This window comes from Polyergus mexicanus, unplaced genomic scaffold, assembly GCF_030449975.1.
Source record: "Polyergus mexicanus isolate NDT 795.1 unplaced genomic scaffold, iyPolMexi1.0 SCAF_9, whole genome shotgun sequence".
Classification (NCBI taxonomy): domain Eukaryota; kingdom Metazoa; phylum Arthropoda; class Insecta; order Hymenoptera; family Formicidae; genus Polyergus; species Polyergus mexicanus.
In genome coordinates, this window is record NW_027223329.1 from 7,547,025 (window position 1) to 7,567,191 (window position 20,167).

Below are 20,167 nucleotides of genomic sequence, written 5' to 3' on the forward strand. Positions count from 1 at the left end.
TCTCTGCTATCGCGATTAGACACCCGGACTCGATTGATAATGGAAGGGGGAAAAAAAAAAAAAAATATTCCCTATTGTTTCGCAACGCTTTTTCGAGAGACATATTTCACCGATATCTTTTAGATAAGATTTTTTATATATATATACGCGTAGACAATTTTATTTCCTTCCTCGATATAAGATATACGCAACGCAGTATAAATAGGCCTAAATAAATACGTATAAGAGCAACCTTCGTAGACGATACATCTTGAGCGAGTTTCTCGTATCGATAGACGTTGCCTCCTATTGATAAAAGCTCTATCTCGATAGCCACTACCTACCGCTACTATTAACCGCGAGGAATCGCTTTAACGAGATTACGGAAGCCAGGGAAAGAGCATTGCGCTACGCCGTTCTACTTGCACGACCGAGTTGTCGAACTTCGGCGTTGGCCGAGATATATATCGCCGTGGAAAAAAAAATATATATATATATACATGTATAGTTTCGCCTTCGCGTAGAGATCCACGTACGCGTGTCGCGATGGTCGGAGGAACGTGGTCGTGTGGAAAATTGCGAGCGGCTTCGCGAAACGAAAATGCAAATTCATCCTCTTCCTTCGTCGCGAGATACGTACGTAAAATTACAGCGTGTCCCCTCTCTCTCTCTCTCTCTCTCCATTCCCTTTTATCTCGATCGGAGAATCTCCTTCGCGTAGGAAAAGAAGAAAAACACGCGACGAAGGACGTCGTTTCCGTTTTCTCGCGGCACGCGTAAGTCACCATGCCGCGTGGTGTCCTTCCTAACCTCAAATAACACTTTTCCACGAAATCGCACGCGCGACAGGCATAACATCATCGAGGGCGGGCAGGGGGAGGGAGAGAGAGGATCATAGACATGATACTCGTGCATTCTTGACGATTAAATATATATATATATATATATATATATACCTAGATACACGTATCACGCTCGTCTAATCAACCCGATGAAACGAGAGTAACGTAGACGCGACTCCTTGCAGAAGAATAAAAAAAAATATACGAGAGAGAGAGAATAGCTTGAATAAGAAAATAATTAAGCGAGACTGAGGACTTACCGGTATTCAAGAAGCGGGTGTTCGTGGTCACGACAGCGCTGTAGGTCTGCGGGGAATGCACGACGGCCTGATTGAGGATAATTTGGTGCTGATGCGACGATGCGTGATGGGCCTGCTGTTGCTGCGGCGCGGGAGGCGGCGGCGGCGGCGGTTGTTGTTGCTGCTGCTGCTGCTGCTGATGATGATGATGATGGTGATGGGACAGGTGGTGGTGCTTGTTCCCCTTGGTTGGCATGCTCATCGCAGCAGGCGTGGGCCTCCCTTGTGCGAACTGTCCTTAGAAACCTGCCGTCTTATGCGGTTCGCACTCATAGGTACACGCTATTTCGCCCACGTGTTTTGCCGGGTCGCCACGACGATGTGTCGGAATTTACATACGCGGGACACGCGAACTTTTCTCGAGACAAGATATCGTATATATATTATATATATATATATATATCTGTAGCCGTCACGCGTTCGGATCGTGCGATCTGCGCGACTATCGATGGAGGAAGAGGAGGAGATACGGATGGGAGGGGAGGGGGCGATGTTGTGGGCCCGCGTGTGTAATACGCGCGGACTCCGCGATTACGTCTTCGCTCGCTTCTTTCTCGTCGTCGTCCCGGATCTTCGGCGGCACCTGAATCGTGCCCGATGACTTATCCACGCGAGAAGAGGATCTTCACCGCGTTGCGATTGTGCTCGCTTTACGCGATCGCTGGCCACGCGACGAGAGACTCGTAGCGCGGATAAAATATGTCTATATATCGCGCTATCTCGTATCACGAGCTCACGTCTGTCTACGAACGTTGAAGCCTTGTAAAACGGGCGCTAAATCACACGCGCGTATTCGACCGCTCGCCCGTACCGTCGCGGTTGATCTTTTTAGAGATACTCCGGGATATACCGTAGCTTTCGCACGCCGTCGAGAGCTGAAGATACTAGAAAACAATTCCCTGAAAATTTATATCAATTTATATGTACCGCCGACACACGCGTCTCGTACGAACTCACCGGTTACAATGCGAGCGGAACGTATAAGTACGTGCGATCGATCGTAAATATGGGATTTGAATCGCTCTAATATCCCATTGGTTGCCCGACGAGCTCGTCGAACGTACCGATTGGCTGGCCGAGACCCTAGAATTTTCTATATTCGGCAGCCAATCGGACACATTCGACAACTAGTTATACGTATCTAATTATTCATCGGAGCATCGTTCGATCGACCAATCGATCTCTTCGACGAAACATTTCTTTCATTGGTCGATCAAACGTCACTTTTATAACAAATTTGAGATGATGTTACAATTTTTATAATGCTTGATTTATATCTAACGGAAATTAATATTATTAATGCGTGATAACAGAATAAAAAATCAATCTAAGCAATTAAAAAAAAAAATAGAATTTTCAGCATCAAGTTTTCCCACTATTACGGGGAGCGTTTTGAATTTTTATTTCGTTATAAAATGTAATTGCGTGTAACGTGTAAATGTTTTGAACGCCGTTTGAATTATTCGACATTATTGTCTACGCCAAATATTTTTTAAGACCTTCTATTAAAATCGAAATATTAAAAATAAACAATTTTTTTTTCCCCTCCTTCATATAATCTTATTTAACGTTCTCGCGCGCGCGATTCTTGTGTTATAAATATTTTCTACGTCATTTTATGCAGTTGTTACAGTGAACTGGGCTACATTGCAAAGTATGCTAGAATATAAATGACGAGTGAGATAGAATTTTCTACGTTTCAAGTAGTCAAATCTCGCAAATTTATATTATCCGACAAGCACGAAATTACACATACATTTATTATCGGCATTTTTGACATAACCTGTACAATTGTTTTCTTCTCTACGTTTGTACGTTTTTCTTATTCGACTCGTCGAAGATGAGTTCTCATGGAAAAGCAGAGACCGACAGGCTCAAAAAGAATTTGGAAGAACAATTGGATCGGCTTGTACAACAATTGGAAGATTTGGAAGACTGCAGGTTTTGTTTTTCACATTTTTTTTCAAGAAATATAAAAGTCTCTTCGAGCGATTCCTCGATTTATCATATACATTTTGTAAAATATAAATTATATGACTGTTTCCCTTGAACAGAGTTACTCTCGACGAGACAGACTATCGGGAAGCTAAGGAAGATACGATGGAACAGCTCCGGGAGTTTAACGAGAGTCTACAAAGAATGATATCCGGAGATATGACATTAATTAATGAACTTGGAGCAATGCAATTAGTACATATTATACGTCTTCTTTATCTAAACATGTGAAGCAATGTATTGTAATATGTATATTTCTCTATTTTTAATAGGCAACTCAAGCAGCTATCAGCGCAGCCTTTCAAACACCGGCTGTAATAAGAATGTTTGGTAAGCGCGAGCCTACCGGACTCAAGGAACGTCTCTCCCAAATCGATCGTGACGTAAAACTAGGAAAATTAAACAAAGAGGCCGCTGATCGCCAACGTGGGGAAATATTAAGCGCTTTGAGGCAACTTGGAGAAAAGTTGGAACCATCTGAATTACAGTTGTTAGAGCGATTATCATTAAACAATGTAGATACCACCAGGTATGTACAAGTTACTGAAACAGCAAAAGAGGGTAAAATGGCTCTAGATGTAGTTGGCAAGGAAGTCAAAGCTACGCAAGATACTTGAACTACAACAGAGCCGTGTAACTGCGATTAACTATAATGTAACTATTATTACAATCGGCCATATTATTTTTAATTTGACACTATGATTTTTTAAAGCTATTGAATAATGCACATAATATGGTCTTTTAAATATTAAATTCTTTATATTGTTCTTTGCTCCAAGTTGATGTATTTTGTACAATTTTGATATTACTTGATATTGTCAATATTCAAAGCAATAATTTGCATTATTATGAATTGTATATGCTAAATACATACACACACACACGCATATATATATATTTATAGAATCAAACATTCTAAATGATTTATGAATTTTGCTTTAATGTGACAGTAATATTATGATTGTTATTAAAATAGAGGCGCTCTCTCTCTCTCTCTCTCTCTCTCTCTCTCTCTCTCTCTCTCTCTCTCTCTCTATATATATATATATATATATATATATATATATATATATATATATTATATATATATATAATTCAGAAATTCTTATGCAATTTTGAAAAAGATATGTGTGTGTATTATTTTATATTGCTTACAAGTATTTACTGTAATTATTTAATGCAACATTTATAAGAAATTAAATTTTATAGTATAAAGCATTAGATGCAACTTATATATAATACATCTCATATGTCTTACATTGTTCAGAAAATTGTTCTGTTACATAAATTATAAAATAAATATATTGATGTTTTTTTATATGACTTTTCTATATCATTTTGTTTTACGAAAATTATATTTAAATCTGAGAAAAATTAAAATTCTTAGAGAATTATAAGCAGATAATATATCGATAAATTACTGATAATAAATGAAAAAGATACAAATTTGTTCATATTGACATGCATACATTTAGTTAAAATTTGTTAATACCATATTATCTTGCATATGGAATAAAAATTTTATGCATCTAGAAAAATAATAGGTCAGATAATTTAGAACCTATCTAATATATCTTATAAATCATTTCTGCATATATATTACAATTGTAACTATTTCTCTCTGGAATTTTCAAATTTTCCCTACAATCGATGGTGAATACTGGACCAGTAAGAGCAATAAATTTCATTTTACACAAATATCAATGTACAAAACTATGATTATTTAAAAATTATTCTGTTCTGCCGCTTGATACAATTAAAAATATTCTTTAAGATTTGCGTATACACATAACATCTCTTCCACTTACAGAGGAAGTTTGCAAAGGCATATTGAACGGGTGTCAAGAATATATTAATGTGCTTCTACAAACTATTCTTTTATATATGTATGTATACATATAATTTACAAGTGCAATGCACTTTTATTTACGTGTAGAGTCTTTATTGAAATAGATACAGTTATATTATTTATTTTTCACAACTTTATAAAATTTATTTGGAAAATGATATTTTGTTCATCTTTATCTCTAATAATCGAAGTAGTATTGGGACATTTTATATATATGCATTCATACATATATTATATATAATAGTAGCAAAAAAACGTTCCCAAGTTCGAACTTTAAACAGACAACAAGAGGGAGATAAACGCATTCTTCTATGCTATAAAAACTATTTATGCCTTCATATACATAAAATGTGTTTCTCTTCTTGTTTATCTGTTTTTGTTTTGCTTTTTTATATTATTGTACTCATTGCACATTTGTTACATAGATTAACGTTTACGTCTGCATACTCTTTTATGTTCACGTTGCCAATGAACCTGTTGACAATCTGTGCTGCAATACGCGGTATTCCAACAACAATGGTATATTGCCTCAGCTTCGCAATTGTAACACTAAAATAAATTGTATACGTTTAATAAAGTAGTAATATGTTAATAAAGAGAATATATTTCAAAGGAGAAATTTCGGAAAGACAACAGAAAATTACCCATTGTTTTTTTTTTATGTCAGACACAAGTTGTAAGTGCCTATCGGTCAATTGTCGCAGTTCTATCGCATGCTCCGCTTGTAATCTTTCCAGTTCTCTACATTTTTCGGTTTCTAATTCGCGGCGTAATTTTTCTAACGCCGTTGTCGTCGGTTGTTCTGAAGTTCTGCGTTCCCTCTTGATCTGCAAATTCAGAGTTGTCAAAAAAGTAATCGGATAATGTCATAACATATGTAAGTGAATTAGATACTTGGCTAAAAATTTACCTTAGTGGGTAGCCCATCCGTTTGAATCTGTTCTGTTTGAACAAGAACGCATTTCGATCTCGGTTCTTGACAACTAGACGTGACCATATCTTCTTGCGAGCCTTCTTTCTTCAAACCTTGCGGGCACATGCTCGTTATTCCTCTAGCAGGTTCGTCTTCTGCTACTGGTAAACAAGGTACCTGTCTTTCTTCGTTCTCGGCGTTATTTTCCGAAGCGTCTTCTTTATTATCCGATCCATCGTTTGAAGTTTGCGACTCGGTGTTGCCATCCGAGCTTAAACGTTCGACTCTCACTCTCAAGTCCTTAATTAATTGGTTTGGATTACTATGCGATGTACTCCTCGAACTCGACGATTCCAATTTCGGTATCTTTGCAGGTGGAGAATCATCTGTAATATTCGAGTCTTCCTTGTTTTTTCCCAACTTTTGTAATAAATTTTGATGATGCTTTAACTCGTCGAAAGCTCTATTCCAAGCTGTTGATTTTTTTACCTATAGGATAGTACTTTTGATAAGATGATAAATAAATACTTCCTTCTTAATTATGAGAGATCAAGCGCTGTGAAAAAAGATTTGTTGCACACTTTCGATTGTTCTATATATACATTTTTATTTTTTTCATACTCTCGTTTCCGAAAATATATATAAATATAATTATTTTTAAATTGATTTTTTATAAAGATTCGTATTAACCGTAAACTTTAAGAAAACCCAAATATTTTTATAATAATATAAAATAAAGTATAAGAAACTTGCAGTTTACCTGTAAACTTTGTAAAGTGGTAGAAATTGGCCGAATAAAGACTTTTTCAATGTTGGCTCTCATGTGATGACCTCCGAAAAAGCGTACATCGTATACATTGCCGTTAACTTGCATGACTTTCGCGGGCCAATATGGGTACCCCTTTTGCTTCGCGTAAACCAATTGATGAGGCGGATTACACGGTATACAGAACCACATCTTTTCGGACTTCTCGTTCGATATACGATAGCAATCCGCGCAGCGACGAATTTCTTGAAGATCGTAACAACAGTCCTGATACATTACGCGGCCCATTTCTCCTATTACACTGTGACCTGCCAGAGTGACAAGATGATATAAGATGTATACAAGAGATGCTTCCGAAAGAAAAAAAAAAAAAATGCGTATTAAGCTTATCTCTTACCTCCATGATATATTATGATGTTATGTAAAATATTGTGTGCGTCAGCCTCAAATTCGGCAAGATTATTGTACTCATTTTTGCTCGTCTTCGCGTCCATTATCGCCAAATCCATATGATGTTTTATTAGAATTCCTGGCCGCCACGCGTCTTCACCCTCGCTTACCCAGGTTGGTCCGGAGAAACCGTTGGCCGGTGTAACAATCGGATCATTGTTGAAGACGATGGTACGATTTGTGATTTCCGGCGGTAATTTAGCTTTCAAATGACCACACGTGAAACCAAGAATGTGATTGAGATCGTTCTTATCAGAATATACATCGCTGTTTATTTTCTAAAACAACAAAATTTGTTCGTACTTTCAATAATCGTATCGTCAGTTAGCAGGATACATATCAAAAAAAGAGCGCAATTCTTACCTCGCAAAAGTTACAAATCTTTAATTTCGCATTACTGGATGCGTGGCATTCCGAGTGATAGACTCTGTGACACTGCTCACAGCATTCGACTGCACCTGCTCGCTGGCACTTGCAACAGTACCAATCGTGGTTATCGTTCTCCGTTGTGCCTATTGGAGGGAATCTGTAACTCTCCTGCTCGATGCCGTTTTTCGTAGGGATTTTCTTCAATAGGACAAGACCGTCCTCGACCGCCTTGTTGAGTTCATCTTGAGCTTCTTGTTCTGTAAACCCGTAAACTCGAGCCAAATGCCGTACCATACGGTCATTACTAGGTAAGCTTCTCTGATGTACCGTGGTTTTGATTGTGTCCCAGATCCTCTGAGTCATAGACGAATCGCTTTTGCGACGTACAGACATATCGAACTACAACAAAAAAACAATTTATACTAATTATATTAGTATAATAGTTGTTTCACATATATCGTATCTGAAAAATTAATTTAGCAAAGATCGTTGAAAATAACTGAAAATAATTTGAAAAGATGATAAAATTCAAATAAGTTATCATATAAAGTGTTGATTTCGGTCCCGATCAAGAGTTTGACCTGACATTTATGTAAAATAAAAATTTTCATTAAATATATTATACTTTTATTTATTACTATGTAGTATGTGTAATATCTTATTTTAACAAATTTTGTGTAATTTATATAAAATAAATAATATCAAAAATTTATATGTGTTTTAACAACATGATTCACTGAACCGTTATTCGCCATTAAATTGATAAATATTCTGTACCCTCATGTGCTGTTAGCACGATACGCTTCAATCTACATCAGGTATACTAAAACTGGGTACCCACATATATAGAGTACCCATATACATACATATATTAAAAAATGCATATTCAATCTTTATTCAGTCTATTTCTATCGATCTTAAGATGCGGTAGTGAATTTCAGTAATGATCGATATAAACGATATAATTTTTAGTAAATAGAAAGATAGCGAGCAGAAAGGTGTTTTTAATCAGAGACAATTCACTATCGCAATATGCATCCTGCTGTACTAGCAGCAACAGGATACGTTTTGTTATTGTCTAGTTTCATTACGTTTGCGTTTTTGCTGCGAAAAAAATGCAGCAAAAAGAATAAATCACCCTTCTACATTTTATCAACTTCCGACGTCTTCAGTACTATATTAACAGCTATTATACTGCTCGTGAATCGCATCGAAGCTGGGATAAGATTGAGTTATAACTGGCAGAACAATACATTGGACGATATGCTCAATAGCACATGGACAATCGAAGAGGAAAAGAACTATCAGTTTCCATTCTTGCAGATTCGTAATCTACGCGAGACTGATCTCGATGTAACTTTAAGATGCGATATGAAAGATAAATTTATGCAGTACGGGATATTACTTGCTGCATTGACAAACGCATTTGTATCCTTACTGACTCTTACTTTACAGTGCAATCTCATCGCAGCGTGCATGAAACAAAGATGCGCCGATATAATAAAATCACTAGTGAATGATATTCAGATAACGCCCAAGGATGTTAAAGTTGCACATCGGGAAAGAAAAATACCGGAAGATGGACAAGAATTAGCGTTTCAACAAGATAATATAGATAATGTGAAGAACCAGAGCAGCTTTCTACAAACGATCATGAAAATTTTCAAATTTCGAATCACATCGAATGGAGACAAGCCAGCCAAGTTTTTCGTTACGAGTCATTGGCTCGTACCGTTCCTCGTTGTAGCTATTTTATATTTTGCCGAATATAACGATATGAATACTATTCGATATACAGAGAATACCGAATGCGTATTCGACAGTAATTTTCCAATGAATGATTTTTATATATTCTCAGACGTTGAAGATAATTTAAAGATTGCCAATTCTATTATATACACGACACCAGTGGGAAATAAGTATCTCGTTAACCAGAAGTTATCAAGCAAGATAAAACCAAGCAGCGTGGAAGTAGATGAGATAGTCCTTAAAGTTAAGAAAATCGTTAACAATGTGTTAAATTATACAGGCAATTCTTCAGAAAATATGAAGAATGTAAATTTTCTCGCGACTTCCGGATTACAAAATATGGCGGATTACGCAGCAGCAAATAATATAATAAAGTACATCAAAAATAATATAAATACTGATAACATTACTGAAAGACTAAATGATACGTTAACAGAGCAAAATGTGAGTATCGACGATGCATACTCAAATACAAATAATAGTAGAGACTCCAATCGAGATCTGCAAGCATCGTTATTTCACGATTTGTTGAAGAATGCGTCGGAAGAATCAGATGCAACTACTTTCGGGACCTCAAGCGATGTATATGGTACCTCGAATATGGATGACAGCTATCGAGAGGATGCGCAGATGTATCCTGCAAGTACAAAAGAGAATCAGAAGACGAGTCAGAAAACTGGCAATATTGCCATCGTGCAAAATAAAACATCAGTTTCCAATAATCAAATATACAACGATATAATGAAACGTATTCAAACTGCAATAAAAAATTACAATCACACAATAAATCGACACGATAGCGCAAAGCAACCAAATTGGAGCTTGAAAGACTACGTCGCGACGAGAAAACCGAATTCAATCAAGAATCTATTTTCTAGTAAGAATGATGATTTTAATCATTACATCAATGTAGAAATGAAAAATGGAACGCGACACATGATCAACGAATGCCTGATTTCAACCAAATTCTTACAATTGTACCTGTTTGTATTATTCTTTGTGATATATCTTCTCTTAATTCTGTTATCCTGTATCCTGCAAATGCGAGGAAAGCATATGTGTAAGAGTACACGCGCGATATTAAGGACAAAAACTGATGTTGCATCTATTTTGCCTCGCACCAACTCAAGCGAGGACAATAATACAACTATCATCAATGTATCTTCACGGCTATCCACAGACGATAAAGAAAATTGTCACGACGATTCCATGGAGGGATCCAACACGTCACAGGAAGTATGGATCGATCATAGTAGCAGGTCAGATATAGAGACAATAAAAGAGGATCGCAAAACTGACAGGGAAATAAAAGAGAGTCTGTTCTTAGAGATAGATTGCATGGTAAGAATATTTAATACCATCAAATTATCTATGATCCTATGCATAATTCTGTGGACACCGATGTTCTTAGGGACTCTACTGAGAGTATTCTCATGTATCCGTGCACCTCAATGGTTAACTGATACAACATTTCTAAGCGCAATTTCTTTTGGTATCGTAAGAAACATCCTCAATATATATATAATAAAAATTCAAGAGATTTGTAGCAATGCTAAAGCGAAAGACAATAGGATACATCCAGTTGAATAAATGCATGCTCTCAATACATGTAGTTCCATTATTCAATATAGTCAAATATTAATAAAATAAACAATAATAGTAATCATGATTAATAATGAATTATATATCCATAAAAGCGATGCTTTCAATACATATCTTTTGACAGCAATGCGGACGAGAGAAAGCTCTTATCACACAAGATTCTACATTAGCAATTAGGTAAACGCATTTTATAATTAGATCTTAAAAAAAAAAAAAAAAAAAAAAAAAACGCGACATCAATACGAGTATTTCGCGTTCATTGCGGTAAATAGCTATCGATATTGTTACGGAAATGTGTGTTCCGTTATAGAAAACGAATATTAATTCGTAAGTAGATGTTCGCTTACTGTGCACTTATCGCTTATCGCTTATCGCGAGTAAAAGTTCCACACATTTGCTGTATAGACAATAGTCGACGATCGTCGAGGAGAGAGTGATCCGAGATATCCGCGATTTCGAGAACGCGTCCTCCACTGATGAAGCTCCACTGATTCTCGCAGCTTCCGGGGAAAGAGCCCGTGTGATATTTCCTTTATCTTCGTCGACGCTCGCGATGATAATAACGATGCAATACGATGATGAATTAACGTCAAAGACGCGAACACTGTGCGCACGTCATAGACTCGACGACCTAACCTAATCCCAGCGATGCGCGCGCAACTTACGTAATCGCGTACCGATATTCGTCCGTGCGTGACGCGCGATACTTGAACTTTTGATTTAAATTTGTAAGGCGTACACCCTTTCATTTGCGATAATAGAAAGATTTGTAGAATCGATAGCGTTTCCTTAAAGTCTCTACTAAATTTATCAATCGAGAAACAGACTCGTTTTACTTTAAAAGATTCGACACACTTATATATACAAGTGATTTCCGAGACAACTTCTAGCGATATTATACTTCCGATCGGATAAAATGATGTATAATCGATATAATTTTTATTATTTATGTAAGAAAAGATATCTTATAATTAAACAGACAGATATTTCTGTAATGTATTCAGCCTTGTAATGTAACGTGGAATAAAGAGCGTTGAAGGGGAAAAAAAAAAGAGTTCGTTATTTAATATCTTCATCGAGAAGCGAATCTTATTCGGGTGAATTCTCCGCGAACAAAACGGTATAAAATATAAAATAGGAAAAAGCGAGTATATATAATTTGTTAGTCACCTGTGACTATCTAGCTCTCGATTTTAGTCGATTAGCGATGAATCTAACATGCAATCCGGCTCGCGCTAACGAAGCTCTACGATCTTTTCCAAGCTACGTCGCAAATCCCTACCGTCATCCCACGGTATGACTTTCGCCTTCGTCGATGCGTCACGGGGCAATTTGTTCAACGTTTCGATGAGCGCGTAACGCTTGCGCGGACACGCCAGATCGTTCTGCGAGAGACGCAGGACCGGACAGAGATCGTTCTTGCCATCGCCGACGTAGATGATCCTCTCGTAGCGCTTGCCCTGCTCGCGTCTCTCGTCGATGTAGTCCATCAGTATCTGTCCTTTGCAGAGATTGACGGTGCTCAGCTGACACGTGTGCTGCGTGTGATACATATCCACCATCATCCTGCCGTCGTCGTCGTATCTGGCCGGATTCGTAAAGATCCGCGACACGACGTGCTCGAGTCTCTTGCTCCTCAGCCAACGATTGATGAATATGCTATTGGAATCGCTGATGATGATGATCTCGTGGCCGTTGGCGTGCAAGGCGACGAGGAGCGATTCCATGCCCGCGACCGCGGGTATGCCGACGATGGCGTTCTCGATTTGCTGGGCATCGATCGCATTCTCGTGCAGGAGCTCTAAGATCCTGCTCATGTACGCGATCCAGCCACTGGACTTATACAGGCCCTTCACATTTTGGGGTATCCTCTCGTCTGGTAGCAACCTTCGCGCCACCACGTCGGTGTTGTCATCGCAGATGGTGTGATCGAAATCGAACGCCGCTAGCACGCCGTGATGCATCTACATTGAAGCGCAATATTATTACAATTGTACACGCTACGTCGTGAAATCTATGCCAAGTCGAACTACAATAGATATACCTTGCGACATCGACATAATTTTAGTTAAACTGTCGCATTCTCAAGGTATTCTTAATTCTCGCTATGTACAACCGGTCGCGTGTACATTTTTCTATACGTATACCATAGACTCTCTTCCTACGTATCACCAATTTGAAAAGAGGCAAACTTTCGAATATTCGTCGATTGTGTATAGTTGCAAATTGCTCAATTATATTTTTTCAAATTGGTTAATTACATAATATAATGTTTATTATAATTACATCGTTAAAATATATAATTATATTAATGTAGAGGATACTCACTGCTTGTTGCGTGTGATATAGAAGATTTAATCGCAAATTTGTGCCATCTACTTGATACTATTGTATCGAAATTATTAAACACATATTATTGTCTTCTGATTTAGATTATGGGATATATTGATTGATAAATTTTATATCAACTGGGTTTCTCCTAACTCGTTTTGCTGTTGCTACGTGTTTATCGATTATGAATCACTATATACATTCAGAGAAACATCAAATGCATTCGTATTTAGTTTTCTTCTATTCTTTCCAATCTCTGGCTTCGTTCCACGTTAATTTGCTTCGTTAATTTGCCCTTTGTTGCCATTTCCTTTTTTTTCCGTCGTCTTGTCTCCTTGCTTTTGGAGACGAGAGGAAATTATCGACGAAACTCGTTTCGGGTAGACACGTAGATTCCGAAGAGCCGACTGTATATACACCTACTGATAGACAAAATTATTGAGCGGAGTGCTTTTATAGACGAGTGAACCAAGGATAAATAAACAACGAAAAACAAACAACGAGATTGTTACGAATTTGTATTATGATCCCGAAATAATCGTCGCGATTACATTGAAATATGTCTCTTGGCTAACAATCAACGTTCCCTCGATTGTTATTGCGCCACTTGTCGCTTCTAACAGCGTCTCTCGCGGTTAATTTTTGGCACGCGATCGGAAACTCTCGAGAAACGTTGATGGAACGCGAGACAATGTAAAAATTCACAAATAATATTTTTAAATCTTACGTACTTTTTTTAGCGTCTATTTTACTCGACACTCTCTCGTGACTCGTAAACAAACATAGATCAGGGTTAGATCAGGTCTGATAAACATTCGAACAGCGCACGCGTGACGCGTGACAAACGCGTCTTGTCGCCGCCAATGATCCTGAATAATCCTCGATATTTCTTCGGCTTTGTTCGACGGAGAACGCTTTTACTTTATACGAAATAGTCTGATCGCGTCGACAATGTCAAAGTATAAATGTCTGAGACCTGCTGGTATGTCCGATGAGGACGATGGCGATGACGAGGATGACTATTTTTTCGAGGAGGTACGATTGATAGATATTGTTTTTGTTAAACTATGTCAGTGCTTCTCTCTCTTTCTTTCACTTCATTCTTTTGCTAGGACATCAAAGAGCGCAATTATTCTTCAAGGCACGATTTTAGGAAAACGGAGAACGATTTTAACAATTTTGATGATGTACTTTCCAATGAAAAGCGTGCTCATGAAGATTATATGATGAAGGCATGTATAAGCGGAGACTTGAATGCGATACAGAATCATCTTGAAAGTAAGTGTTATTGCATCATTTAGAATGTACTTTTTTTACATTGTTTAAATTTTAATCAGTGATTATATGTAAAATAAAATCAATTATTGAATCAAATTTAATTATCGAATGAAGATTACTATATTAAATATATATGTGTGTCTTTAGATGCAGCGTATGATATTAATAAACCTCTGTATACTGGATGGACTTTATTGTTGTATGCCACTTCATCTGTGCAAGAAGAGATAATAGAATACCTGCTGGCACTTGATGCAGATCCGAATAAGGATAAAGGTATGCATTAATATTGTAGTTTCATTCATTTTTTCAAGTTTTATGTAAATTTCCTATAATTTCCATATTTTACAGAGGGCTTTACACCTCTTATGGCACTGTGTAGCTCCATAAAGGGAACAACTGAAAGTTCTCTGAAATGCCTTGAATTTTTAATGCAAGCAAAAGTTGATGCAAATCTTACAAATAAACGGAGGTAAAATTAAGAGATACAATTAATTTATATATAAGAGAAATATGATGTTTTTATGATTTATATTGAAATTATTGTGCTATTATTGTTTAGCTAAGTTTCATTGATACAAATAATTAATTACAGAGAAACAGCTCTAATGTATGCTTGTATGTCGCAAAATGCGGAATTTGTCGCCGAACTTATAAAACATGTAAATGATATTAATGTCTGTGATAGCGATGGAAAAACTGTAAGTTTCAATCGATAACTAATTATCGAAATATTTCTTCCATAAATCGTTGATTCGGTTATAGGCATTGAGCTATGCTGCTATATCTAATAAACCTGATATCATCAGAATTCTTTTGGAGCACAATGTGGATACTTCATTGGTAGACAAAGATTTTTTATCTGCCAAGGATATCGCAGATAAAAAAGGATTTGCAGAGGTAATCAAAATATCTTTGCTTTATCGCTAACAACTAATTTTTTGTTTTTATTTTCTAGATATCTGCTCTGTTGGCTAAGGACGAAGAAGAAAAACCAATCACTTGCGAAGTGTTTGATAGAAGAACTTGGAAAGATTTATTACCAGATTTGTACCCTAGAAAAAAAGAAGTTTTAGATGATTATATATTAAGTATGCTGTCTGGAATGGATTTGGAAAGTTATAAGATTCTATTTTTAGGAATAAATCTTAAAACTTTTTTGCAATTGACAGAGGATGAAATTTGCGATTTAGGAATCGATATCACTGTTCATAGAAAACAGTTCTTAGAAGGTTTGGAAAAATTTCATCTTAAAAAGTGGAATGTGGGCGTCCTTGGCAGTATAAACGATATAAATCCGTAAGTTTTATATTTTCTCATAACATTTTGTTTAGAATATGCACAATAATAAATGTACATATATACATAGTTGCAGTATTTATAATAATATAATATCACTGGCAAATGCAAAGGACAAGATTGCTGTAATAGGTGCTAGTTTCGAATATATAAAAAATAATTTGATGAAAGCTGCAAGCGAAAATATCCATATTTCTCCTTTAGAAACATTAAAATATGAAGAAGAACTGAGACAAACGCAAAAGAATCTAAAAAGTTTAAAGAATGAAATAAATCGCATTAGGAAGCTAGCGCGAAAGGTATAATGTAAAGCTAATATCTAAATTTTATAAAATTTTATCATTATTTATTGCTTATTTATATTTTTACTTGTAGATTGATAAAGAAGATGATATCGGTATACCTGCAATTTATATTGGCCCCAAGAAAAATAAATCTAATTGGACTATATCGTTAAGCATTACACTAATGGTGGGGTTGTACTTATGCAAAACAACATACATTCAAAAATTATGGAATATCTATAACACATAAGAGTATAGTATTTTTTCAATATCTTCTTTTTTTTACTAAACAATTTTACACTTATGAACATTATACATGAACGTTATATAGCACAAATAAGTTTATATTGTAATGTATATAATGAATATTAAGAAGTAAACTAGTAACTTAGTGACTAAATCTAACTTATATAGTTTATACAAGTTTAAAAAAATATTTTTTATACAGAGAACAAATATATATATTTTGCTAGTATATATGTGACATACTACCTTTGACATAATACCTTTTATTGACTTGAATGTTCTCTCAAGTTAGCCAATTTCATCATTTGTGGAAATAAAGGATGGAATGATGGAAGATTTTGTTGTCGAACTGTCAATTGATAACGTTCCAACGGTCCACTACATAGGGTTAATCTATCTCTTTCGCTCGGATGATTGTCCATCCATTGAGATAATCGGCCTCTAGACCATCCAGCGCTCTATGAAACAAACAAAACGATTATTACTTTGTTAATGCTGAACATGTCTATAAAATAAATTTGTATATTTAAGAGATCCATTCACTTGGTGCGGTGACGCTAGTTCGGGTGGTGCACCAGAAAATAGATGCAGGAGAACAAGAGACGGCGGCACGCTGCTCTCTCCTTGCCCTTCCAAAATTCTATCTACCATCTCCTCGGGATTGAGGGGGAGTAAAGTTCTTAGCGCCCGTAAAGTTCTATATTGCTGTTGCTCGAGTAGACTCATTTGACCACCGCGACACAATGGTGCCACTGCTACTTCCATCTAAAATTTCATTCGTTACATCTATCTATTCAATCTAAATTTATTTTTATAAAGCGACATATACCTGAGCGAAATCTACTAAAAGTTTTGTTTTCCCAAAATCAGTCAGAGGTCTTAATAAGCAAGCATGGCGCACAAATAACTCTATGCATCTCGATACGACGGTTTTGCAGCTGAAAAATAATAACATTCAATGATTCTTTATCAAAGTAGATGAAAAATAAAAGATAAACAAAGACAGAGAATTAATTTACCTTTCGGCTACAATCAATTGATTTTTGTACGGTAATAAGAATGTATTCACAGATCGTAAAATAAAGCCTTGTAATTCTCGCATGTAAAGCGAACAGCCGATTTCTTTTCCTAAAGGGCTACTGGCCCTAAAAAATTATATTAATATTATACAATATCAGATCAAAAGCACACAGATACAAGTAAAAAATAAAGCAACAGGAATAACTTACTCTCGGAATTCAGGATCATCGTGCATCGTTAAAATGATGCTTTCGATTGCATCGCTAATAGAAGTTAACAGCGGCGTGAGTACACTCTTCGTTAATGTATCTGTCTCTTTGAGTGCCATGGTAATAATAGCGCTCCCTTCGGAGGATAATCCTCCCGCTAGATTCGCTATCACGCGATTCGTCTGATTCGCAAGATAATGTAAAAGATTCGTGAGCGTAATATTCGTCTGCTGACCAGTGGTAGGAGAATCGATTACTTGGCTGGCTTCGCCACCGGTCACGACACTTTGCTCACATTTTAAGCAGAATAATCTTATTGCTTTCCCTACATTACGAGACACTACAGTCGAGAGTCCGTCGTCCACCAATGATACGCTCAATTCACTGTATGTAAAATATATCTTTGTATTTTCTTACAAAAAGGTAAATAAGATATACATGTATATATACATGAATATAAAAATATTTTCTAAACTTACTTCGTAATTGTACGAATAAGACTGTCAATTTCATCATGTGTCGGTAAACCTTCTCCAGAAAACATGTTATGTACTGGATCCAGAAGCCGAGATACCGAACGCGATAAATATGCATTTTCAAAGGGTAATAAAACATTGCGACTATATTATAAAAATATACAGGTTAATGTAATGCTTTGTATAATGTTATTTCATCAATTTATATGAGATATTATACTTACTCTATACCATAAATCCCAATACTGTGAGATCTTTCTTTCAAGCGTTTACTCAAGTCCAAAAATATTCTTAAAAATTTTGGATATTCTCCTTCTAGCGCCTGTTTGACAAACGACGATCCTATAACACACATATAGATTAAATCTTTATATTTAACTATAAGATAATTAATACATTTATATAATTTACCTTGAGCACGTTCAACTAAAACTTTTGCGAGCAGGACGTTTACTTTGTCCCAAAATTTTTCGGATAAATTATGAAAACCCTTTGTATGATATTCCAACAATACTCTTTGCAGCAACTCGATCTAAATATAAAACAATGCTTTCTGAAAACTGTTGGATTCTAAAAATAAATAAAAGATATAATATTGGATAATTTTTGTCCACTTACCTGCAGACATTGTGTATATAAAGTATCTTGAAAAAGTCGTTCGAGATTTTCCCAAATTTTTGTGCGTAAATTTCCGGACGATCCAGGCGACGGAATCGCAGCTCTACCGGGCGCTCCACGTTTACCAAAATCCTGATTTGTCATCAATGATACATCCAGTGATTCTGTAGAAATTCTTTCTATGTCAGAAAGGGTAGACTCTATAGTTGTGTCCACAGCTCCATCAATTATTCCCAAGTTTTGAAAAACCTGCACAGCTGTGCTTACCTATTCATTATATATATATATATATATACATATTTACACAATAATAATTATAATTCAAATGAGACCAAATTTAATCCATTTCCAATTTCTCGAAATTTTGTTTGTAAATTTAATACTTATTATTACTAGTTACATCATATCAAATAATCATACAATATACCTTTGTCCTGTCCATTGCCTGTAAACCTTGTGTTAATGTATGAGTGGCTATTCTTTGTACAGTAGCTCTCTGAGCTTTTACAGCCTGTTGATCATCCGCAATTACATCTAGGCCGTTAAGATCAGTGTCTGCCATTAATTGTTCTATGCATATAAATTTCACATGTAACATTGATATAATAATATAGCAAAGAAAAAGTAATAGAAGAATAATAGAAAATTACCAAGTTCATGCAGACTGTTGGCAGCTTTAACAATATCTGGACCTTGAGTGATGCTACTCATTTGAGAATTTAAACGTTTTGATAAATGTTGCATTCTGGCAACCCTTCTCAGAAGATCAGAAGTCTCGTGAAGCCGTGCTAGTACAATCGTTTGCATCTCAATTCTATTAAATGGATCAACTATTTTCCCACGTAATCGCTCGACCGCTGATAAAAGACTCTAAAGAAAAAATTTTTATGCTTTTCATGTCACTTTAAATTTATATATTAGTCTTATTTTCTTATACAATATTCACCTGTATATGAGACTGCATTATAAAAAGCACTCCTTCCAACTTTTCGACCCATGTTGCCTGAGATAATAAATCCTCGTGATTGGCGAGTACTTGTTTCTGCAACTCGGTATTTAACACATCGATAGCTGAAGAGAGAGAGAGAGAGAGAGAGAGAGAGAGAGAGAAAGAGGGAGAAATGATTTATTATTTCAATATTTTAATAGCGTAAAATAATTTGAATGTTACCTTGTCCTAGCTTGTTTAATTGTTGAGCTACTGATAACAGCGGACTAATGTCAGATTTCTTAGAGTCGGCAGTCAATAGTTGTTTAAAGAATTCTGTGAGATTAATATATATTTTATTAGTTATGTATACACGCAGCATAAATTTTTATTTAAGAGATATATATTTTTTTTTCACTTACGATCATTTTCTATGTCTTCCCAGCTTGATATGTCACCCATTTTTAGGTTATACAGAACATATTGAAAAAATATATAAAAATAAGACGCGTAATCTCTCGCTTATGGTGTGTTCAAAAATTCTACTCGTAGGTAAAGTAACGTTTAATTGACCAATCAGGAAGCAAAGGTTCTTTATCCTGATTGGTCAATTAAATAGTACTCTACCGCACGGGTAGGATTTTCGAACGTATTTCTAAAAACAC

General features: G+C 35.9%; 7 protein-coding genes across 13 annotated transcripts in view; 3 read left to right on the top strand and 4 right to left on the bottom strand.

The window, feature by feature from the left end:
* The window catches only part of Eif4g (eukaryotic translation initiation factor 4 gamma), a 39,340-nt gene extending 37,307 nt beyond the window's left edge, over positions 1-2,033 (bottom strand). The window contains exon 1 of one of the 2 annotated variants that reach the window (XM_070302076.1): positions 1,082-2,033. In XM_070302076.1, coding sequence (XP_070158177.1) covers positions 1,082-1,322 — 241 coding nt within the window. In that variant the 5' untranslated portion in view covers positions 1,323-2,033. The remainder of the gene's footprint in view (positions 1-1,081) is intronic. The other variant, XM_070302078.1, reaches the window with a different exon arrangement.
* Positions 2,034-2,587: 554 nt separating this feature from the next.
* Positions 2,588-4,111, top strand: LOC138936143 (protein LZIC). Its single transcript, XM_070301271.1, has 3 exons — positions 2,588-3,061; positions 3,175-3,310; positions 3,388-4,111. Exons 1-3 carry the CDS (start codon positions 2,961-2,963, stop codon positions 3,730-3,732), a joined length of 582 nt encoding a protein of 193 aa, XP_070157372.1. The 5' UTR covers positions 2,588-2,960; the 3' UTR covers positions 3,733-4,111.
* Positions 4,112-4,562: 451 nt separating this feature from the next.
* LOC138936665 (zinc finger MYND domain-containing protein 11) lies at positions 4,563-12,175 on the bottom strand. 3 transcript variants are annotated; one of them, XM_070302255.1, is made up of 7 exons: positions 12,096-12,175; positions 7,457-7,861; positions 7,041-7,371; positions 6,638-6,951; positions 5,875-6,366; positions 5,609-5,791; positions 4,563-5,513 (listed from the first exon to the last, which is right to left on the bottom strand). In XM_070302255.1, exons 1-7 carry the CDS (start codon positions 12,099-12,101, stop codon positions 5,391-5,393), a joined length of 1,854 nt encoding a protein of 617 aa, XP_070158356.1. In that variant the 5' UTR covers positions 12,102-12,175; the 3' UTR covers positions 4,563-5,390. The 3 variants fall into 3 exon arrangements, with proteins under 3 accessions (XP_070158356.1, XP_070158358.1, XP_070158357.1); XM_070302257.1 differs by lacking the exon at positions 12,096-12,175 and adding an exon at positions 9,677-9,811; XM_070302256.1 differs by lacking the exon at positions 12,096-12,175 and adding an exon at positions 11,161-11,251 and having other exon boundaries at positions 4,564-5,513.
* On the top strand, positions 8,495-10,801 carry LOC138936662 (uncharacterized). The gene has a single exon (XM_070302250.1). It carries the CDS (start codon positions 8,495-8,497, stop codon positions 10,799-10,801), a length of 2,307 nt encoding a protein of 768 aa, XP_070158351.1.
* On the bottom strand, positions 10,542-13,983 carry LOC138936667 (pyridoxal phosphate phosphatase PHOSPHO2). Its single transcript, XM_070302260.1, has 3 exons — positions 13,876-13,983; positions 13,142-13,566; positions 10,542-12,777 (listed from the first exon to the last, which is right to left on the bottom strand). The coding sequence occupies exon 3, from the start codon at positions 12,775-12,777 to the stop codon at positions 12,049-12,051; it is 729 nt and encodes a 242-aa protein (XP_070158361.1). The 5' UTR covers positions 13,142-13,566; positions 13,876-13,983; the 3' UTR covers positions 10,542-12,048.
* LOC138936666 (ankyrin repeat, SAM and basic leucine zipper domain-containing protein 1) lies at positions 13,696-17,262 on the top strand. 2 transcript variants are annotated; one of them, XM_070302258.1, is made up of 9 exons: positions 13,696-14,179; positions 14,257-14,422; positions 14,570-14,698; positions 14,774-14,894; positions 15,018-15,123; positions 15,188-15,322; positions 15,381-15,721; positions 15,792-16,020; positions 16,097-17,256. In XM_070302258.1, the coding sequence occupies exons 1-9, from the start codon at positions 14,096-14,098 to the stop codon at positions 16,253-16,255; spliced, it is 1,470 nt and encodes a 489-aa protein (XP_070158359.1). In that variant the 5' UTR covers positions 13,696-14,095; the 3' UTR covers positions 16,256-17,256. The 2 variants fall into 2 exon arrangements, with proteins under 2 accessions (XP_070158359.1, XP_070158360.1); XM_070302259.1 differs by having other exon boundaries at positions 14,104-14,179; positions 14,298-14,422; positions 16,097-17,262.
* Positions 15,404-19,988, bottom strand: Fws (four way stop). Of its 3 annotated transcripts, none has more exons than XM_070302252.1 (15): positions 19,925-19,988; positions 19,746-19,838; positions 19,521-19,645; positions 19,225-19,444; positions 19,002-19,144; positions 18,575-18,841; positions 18,368-18,488; positions 18,181-18,298; positions 17,960-18,100; positions 17,481-17,864; positions 17,271-17,396; positions 17,081-17,189; positions 16,795-17,016; positions 16,512-16,709; positions 15,404-15,477 (listed from the first exon to the last, which is right to left on the bottom strand). In XM_070302252.1, the coding sequence occupies exons 1-14, from the start codon at positions 19,962-19,964 to the stop codon at positions 16,515-16,517; spliced, it is 2,304 nt and encodes a 767-aa protein (XP_070158353.1). In that variant the 5' UTR covers positions 19,965-19,988; the 3' UTR covers positions 15,404-15,477; positions 16,512-16,514. The 3 variants fall into 3 exon arrangements, with proteins under 3 accessions (XP_070158353.1, XP_070158352.1, XP_070158354.1); XM_070302253.1 differs by lacking the exon at positions 15,404-15,477 and adding an exon at positions 16,224-16,242; XM_070302251.1 differs by lacking the exon at positions 15,404-15,477 and having other exon boundaries at positions 16,030-16,709.
* Between the last annotated feature and the right edge of the window lie 179 nt (positions 19,989-20,167).

What these genes read in the sequence shown, in the direction of transcription:
- LOC138936143 (XM_070301271.1), top strand. Translation starts at nt 2,961, where the DNA reads ATGAGTTCTCATGGAAAAGCAGAGACCGACAGGCTCAAAAAGAATTTG. An exon ending in GAAGATTTGGAAGACTGCAG is followed by an intron (nt 3,062 to 3,174) that starts GTTTTGTTTTTC and finishes TCCCTTGAACAG; the next exon opens with AGTTACTCTCGACGAGACAG. An exon ending in AACTTGGAGCAATGCAATTA is followed by an intron (nt 3,311 to 3,387) that starts GTACATATTATA and finishes TATTTTTAATAG; the next exon opens with GCAACTCAAGCAGCTATCAG.
- LOC138936662 (XM_070302250.1), top strand. Translation starts at nt 8,495, where the DNA reads ATGCATCCTGCTGTACTAGCAGCAACAGGATACGTTTTGTTATTGTCT.
- LOC138936665 (XM_070302255.1), bottom strand. An exon ending in CATCATAATATATCATGGAG is followed by an intron (nt 6,952 to 7,040) that starts GTAAGAGATAAG and finishes TCACTCTGGCAG; the next exon opens with GTCACAGTGTAATAGGAGAA. An exon ending in ACATAAAAAAAAAACAATGG is followed by an intron (nt 5,514 to 5,608) that starts GTAATTTTCTGT and finishes AATTTATTTTAG; the next exon opens with TGTTACAATTGCGAAGCTGA.
- LOC138936667 (XM_070302260.1), bottom strand. Translation starts at nt 12,777, where the DNA reads ATGCATCACGGCGTGCTAGCGGCGTTCGATTTCGATCACACCATCTGC.
- LOC138936666 (XM_070302258.1), top strand. Translation starts at nt 14,096, where the DNA reads ATGTCAAAGTATAAATGTCTGAGACCTGCTGGTATGTCCGATGAGGAC. An exon ending in GATACAGAATCATCTTGAAA is followed by an intron (nt 14,423 to 14,569) that starts GTAAGTGTTATT and finishes GTGTGTCTTTAG; the next exon opens with ATGCAGCGTATGATATTAAT. An exon ending in TTAGGAAGCTAGCGCGAAAG is followed by an intron (nt 16,021 to 16,096) that starts GTATAATGTAAA and finishes TTTTACTTGTAG; the next exon opens with ATTGATAAAGAAGATGATAT.
- Fws (XM_070302252.1), bottom strand. Translation starts at nt 19,964, where the DNA reads ATGGGTGACATATCAAGCTGGGAAGACATAGAAAATGATC. An exon ending in TAATGCAGTCTCATATACAG is followed by an intron (nt 19,445 to 19,520) that starts GTGAATATTGTA and finishes TTTTTTCTTTAG; the next exon opens with AGTCTTTTATCAGCGGTCGA. An exon ending in AGGCAATGGACAGGACAAAG is followed by an intron (nt 18,842 to 19,001) that starts GTATATTGTATG and finishes TATAATGAATAG; the next exon opens with GTAAGCACAGCTGTGCAGGT.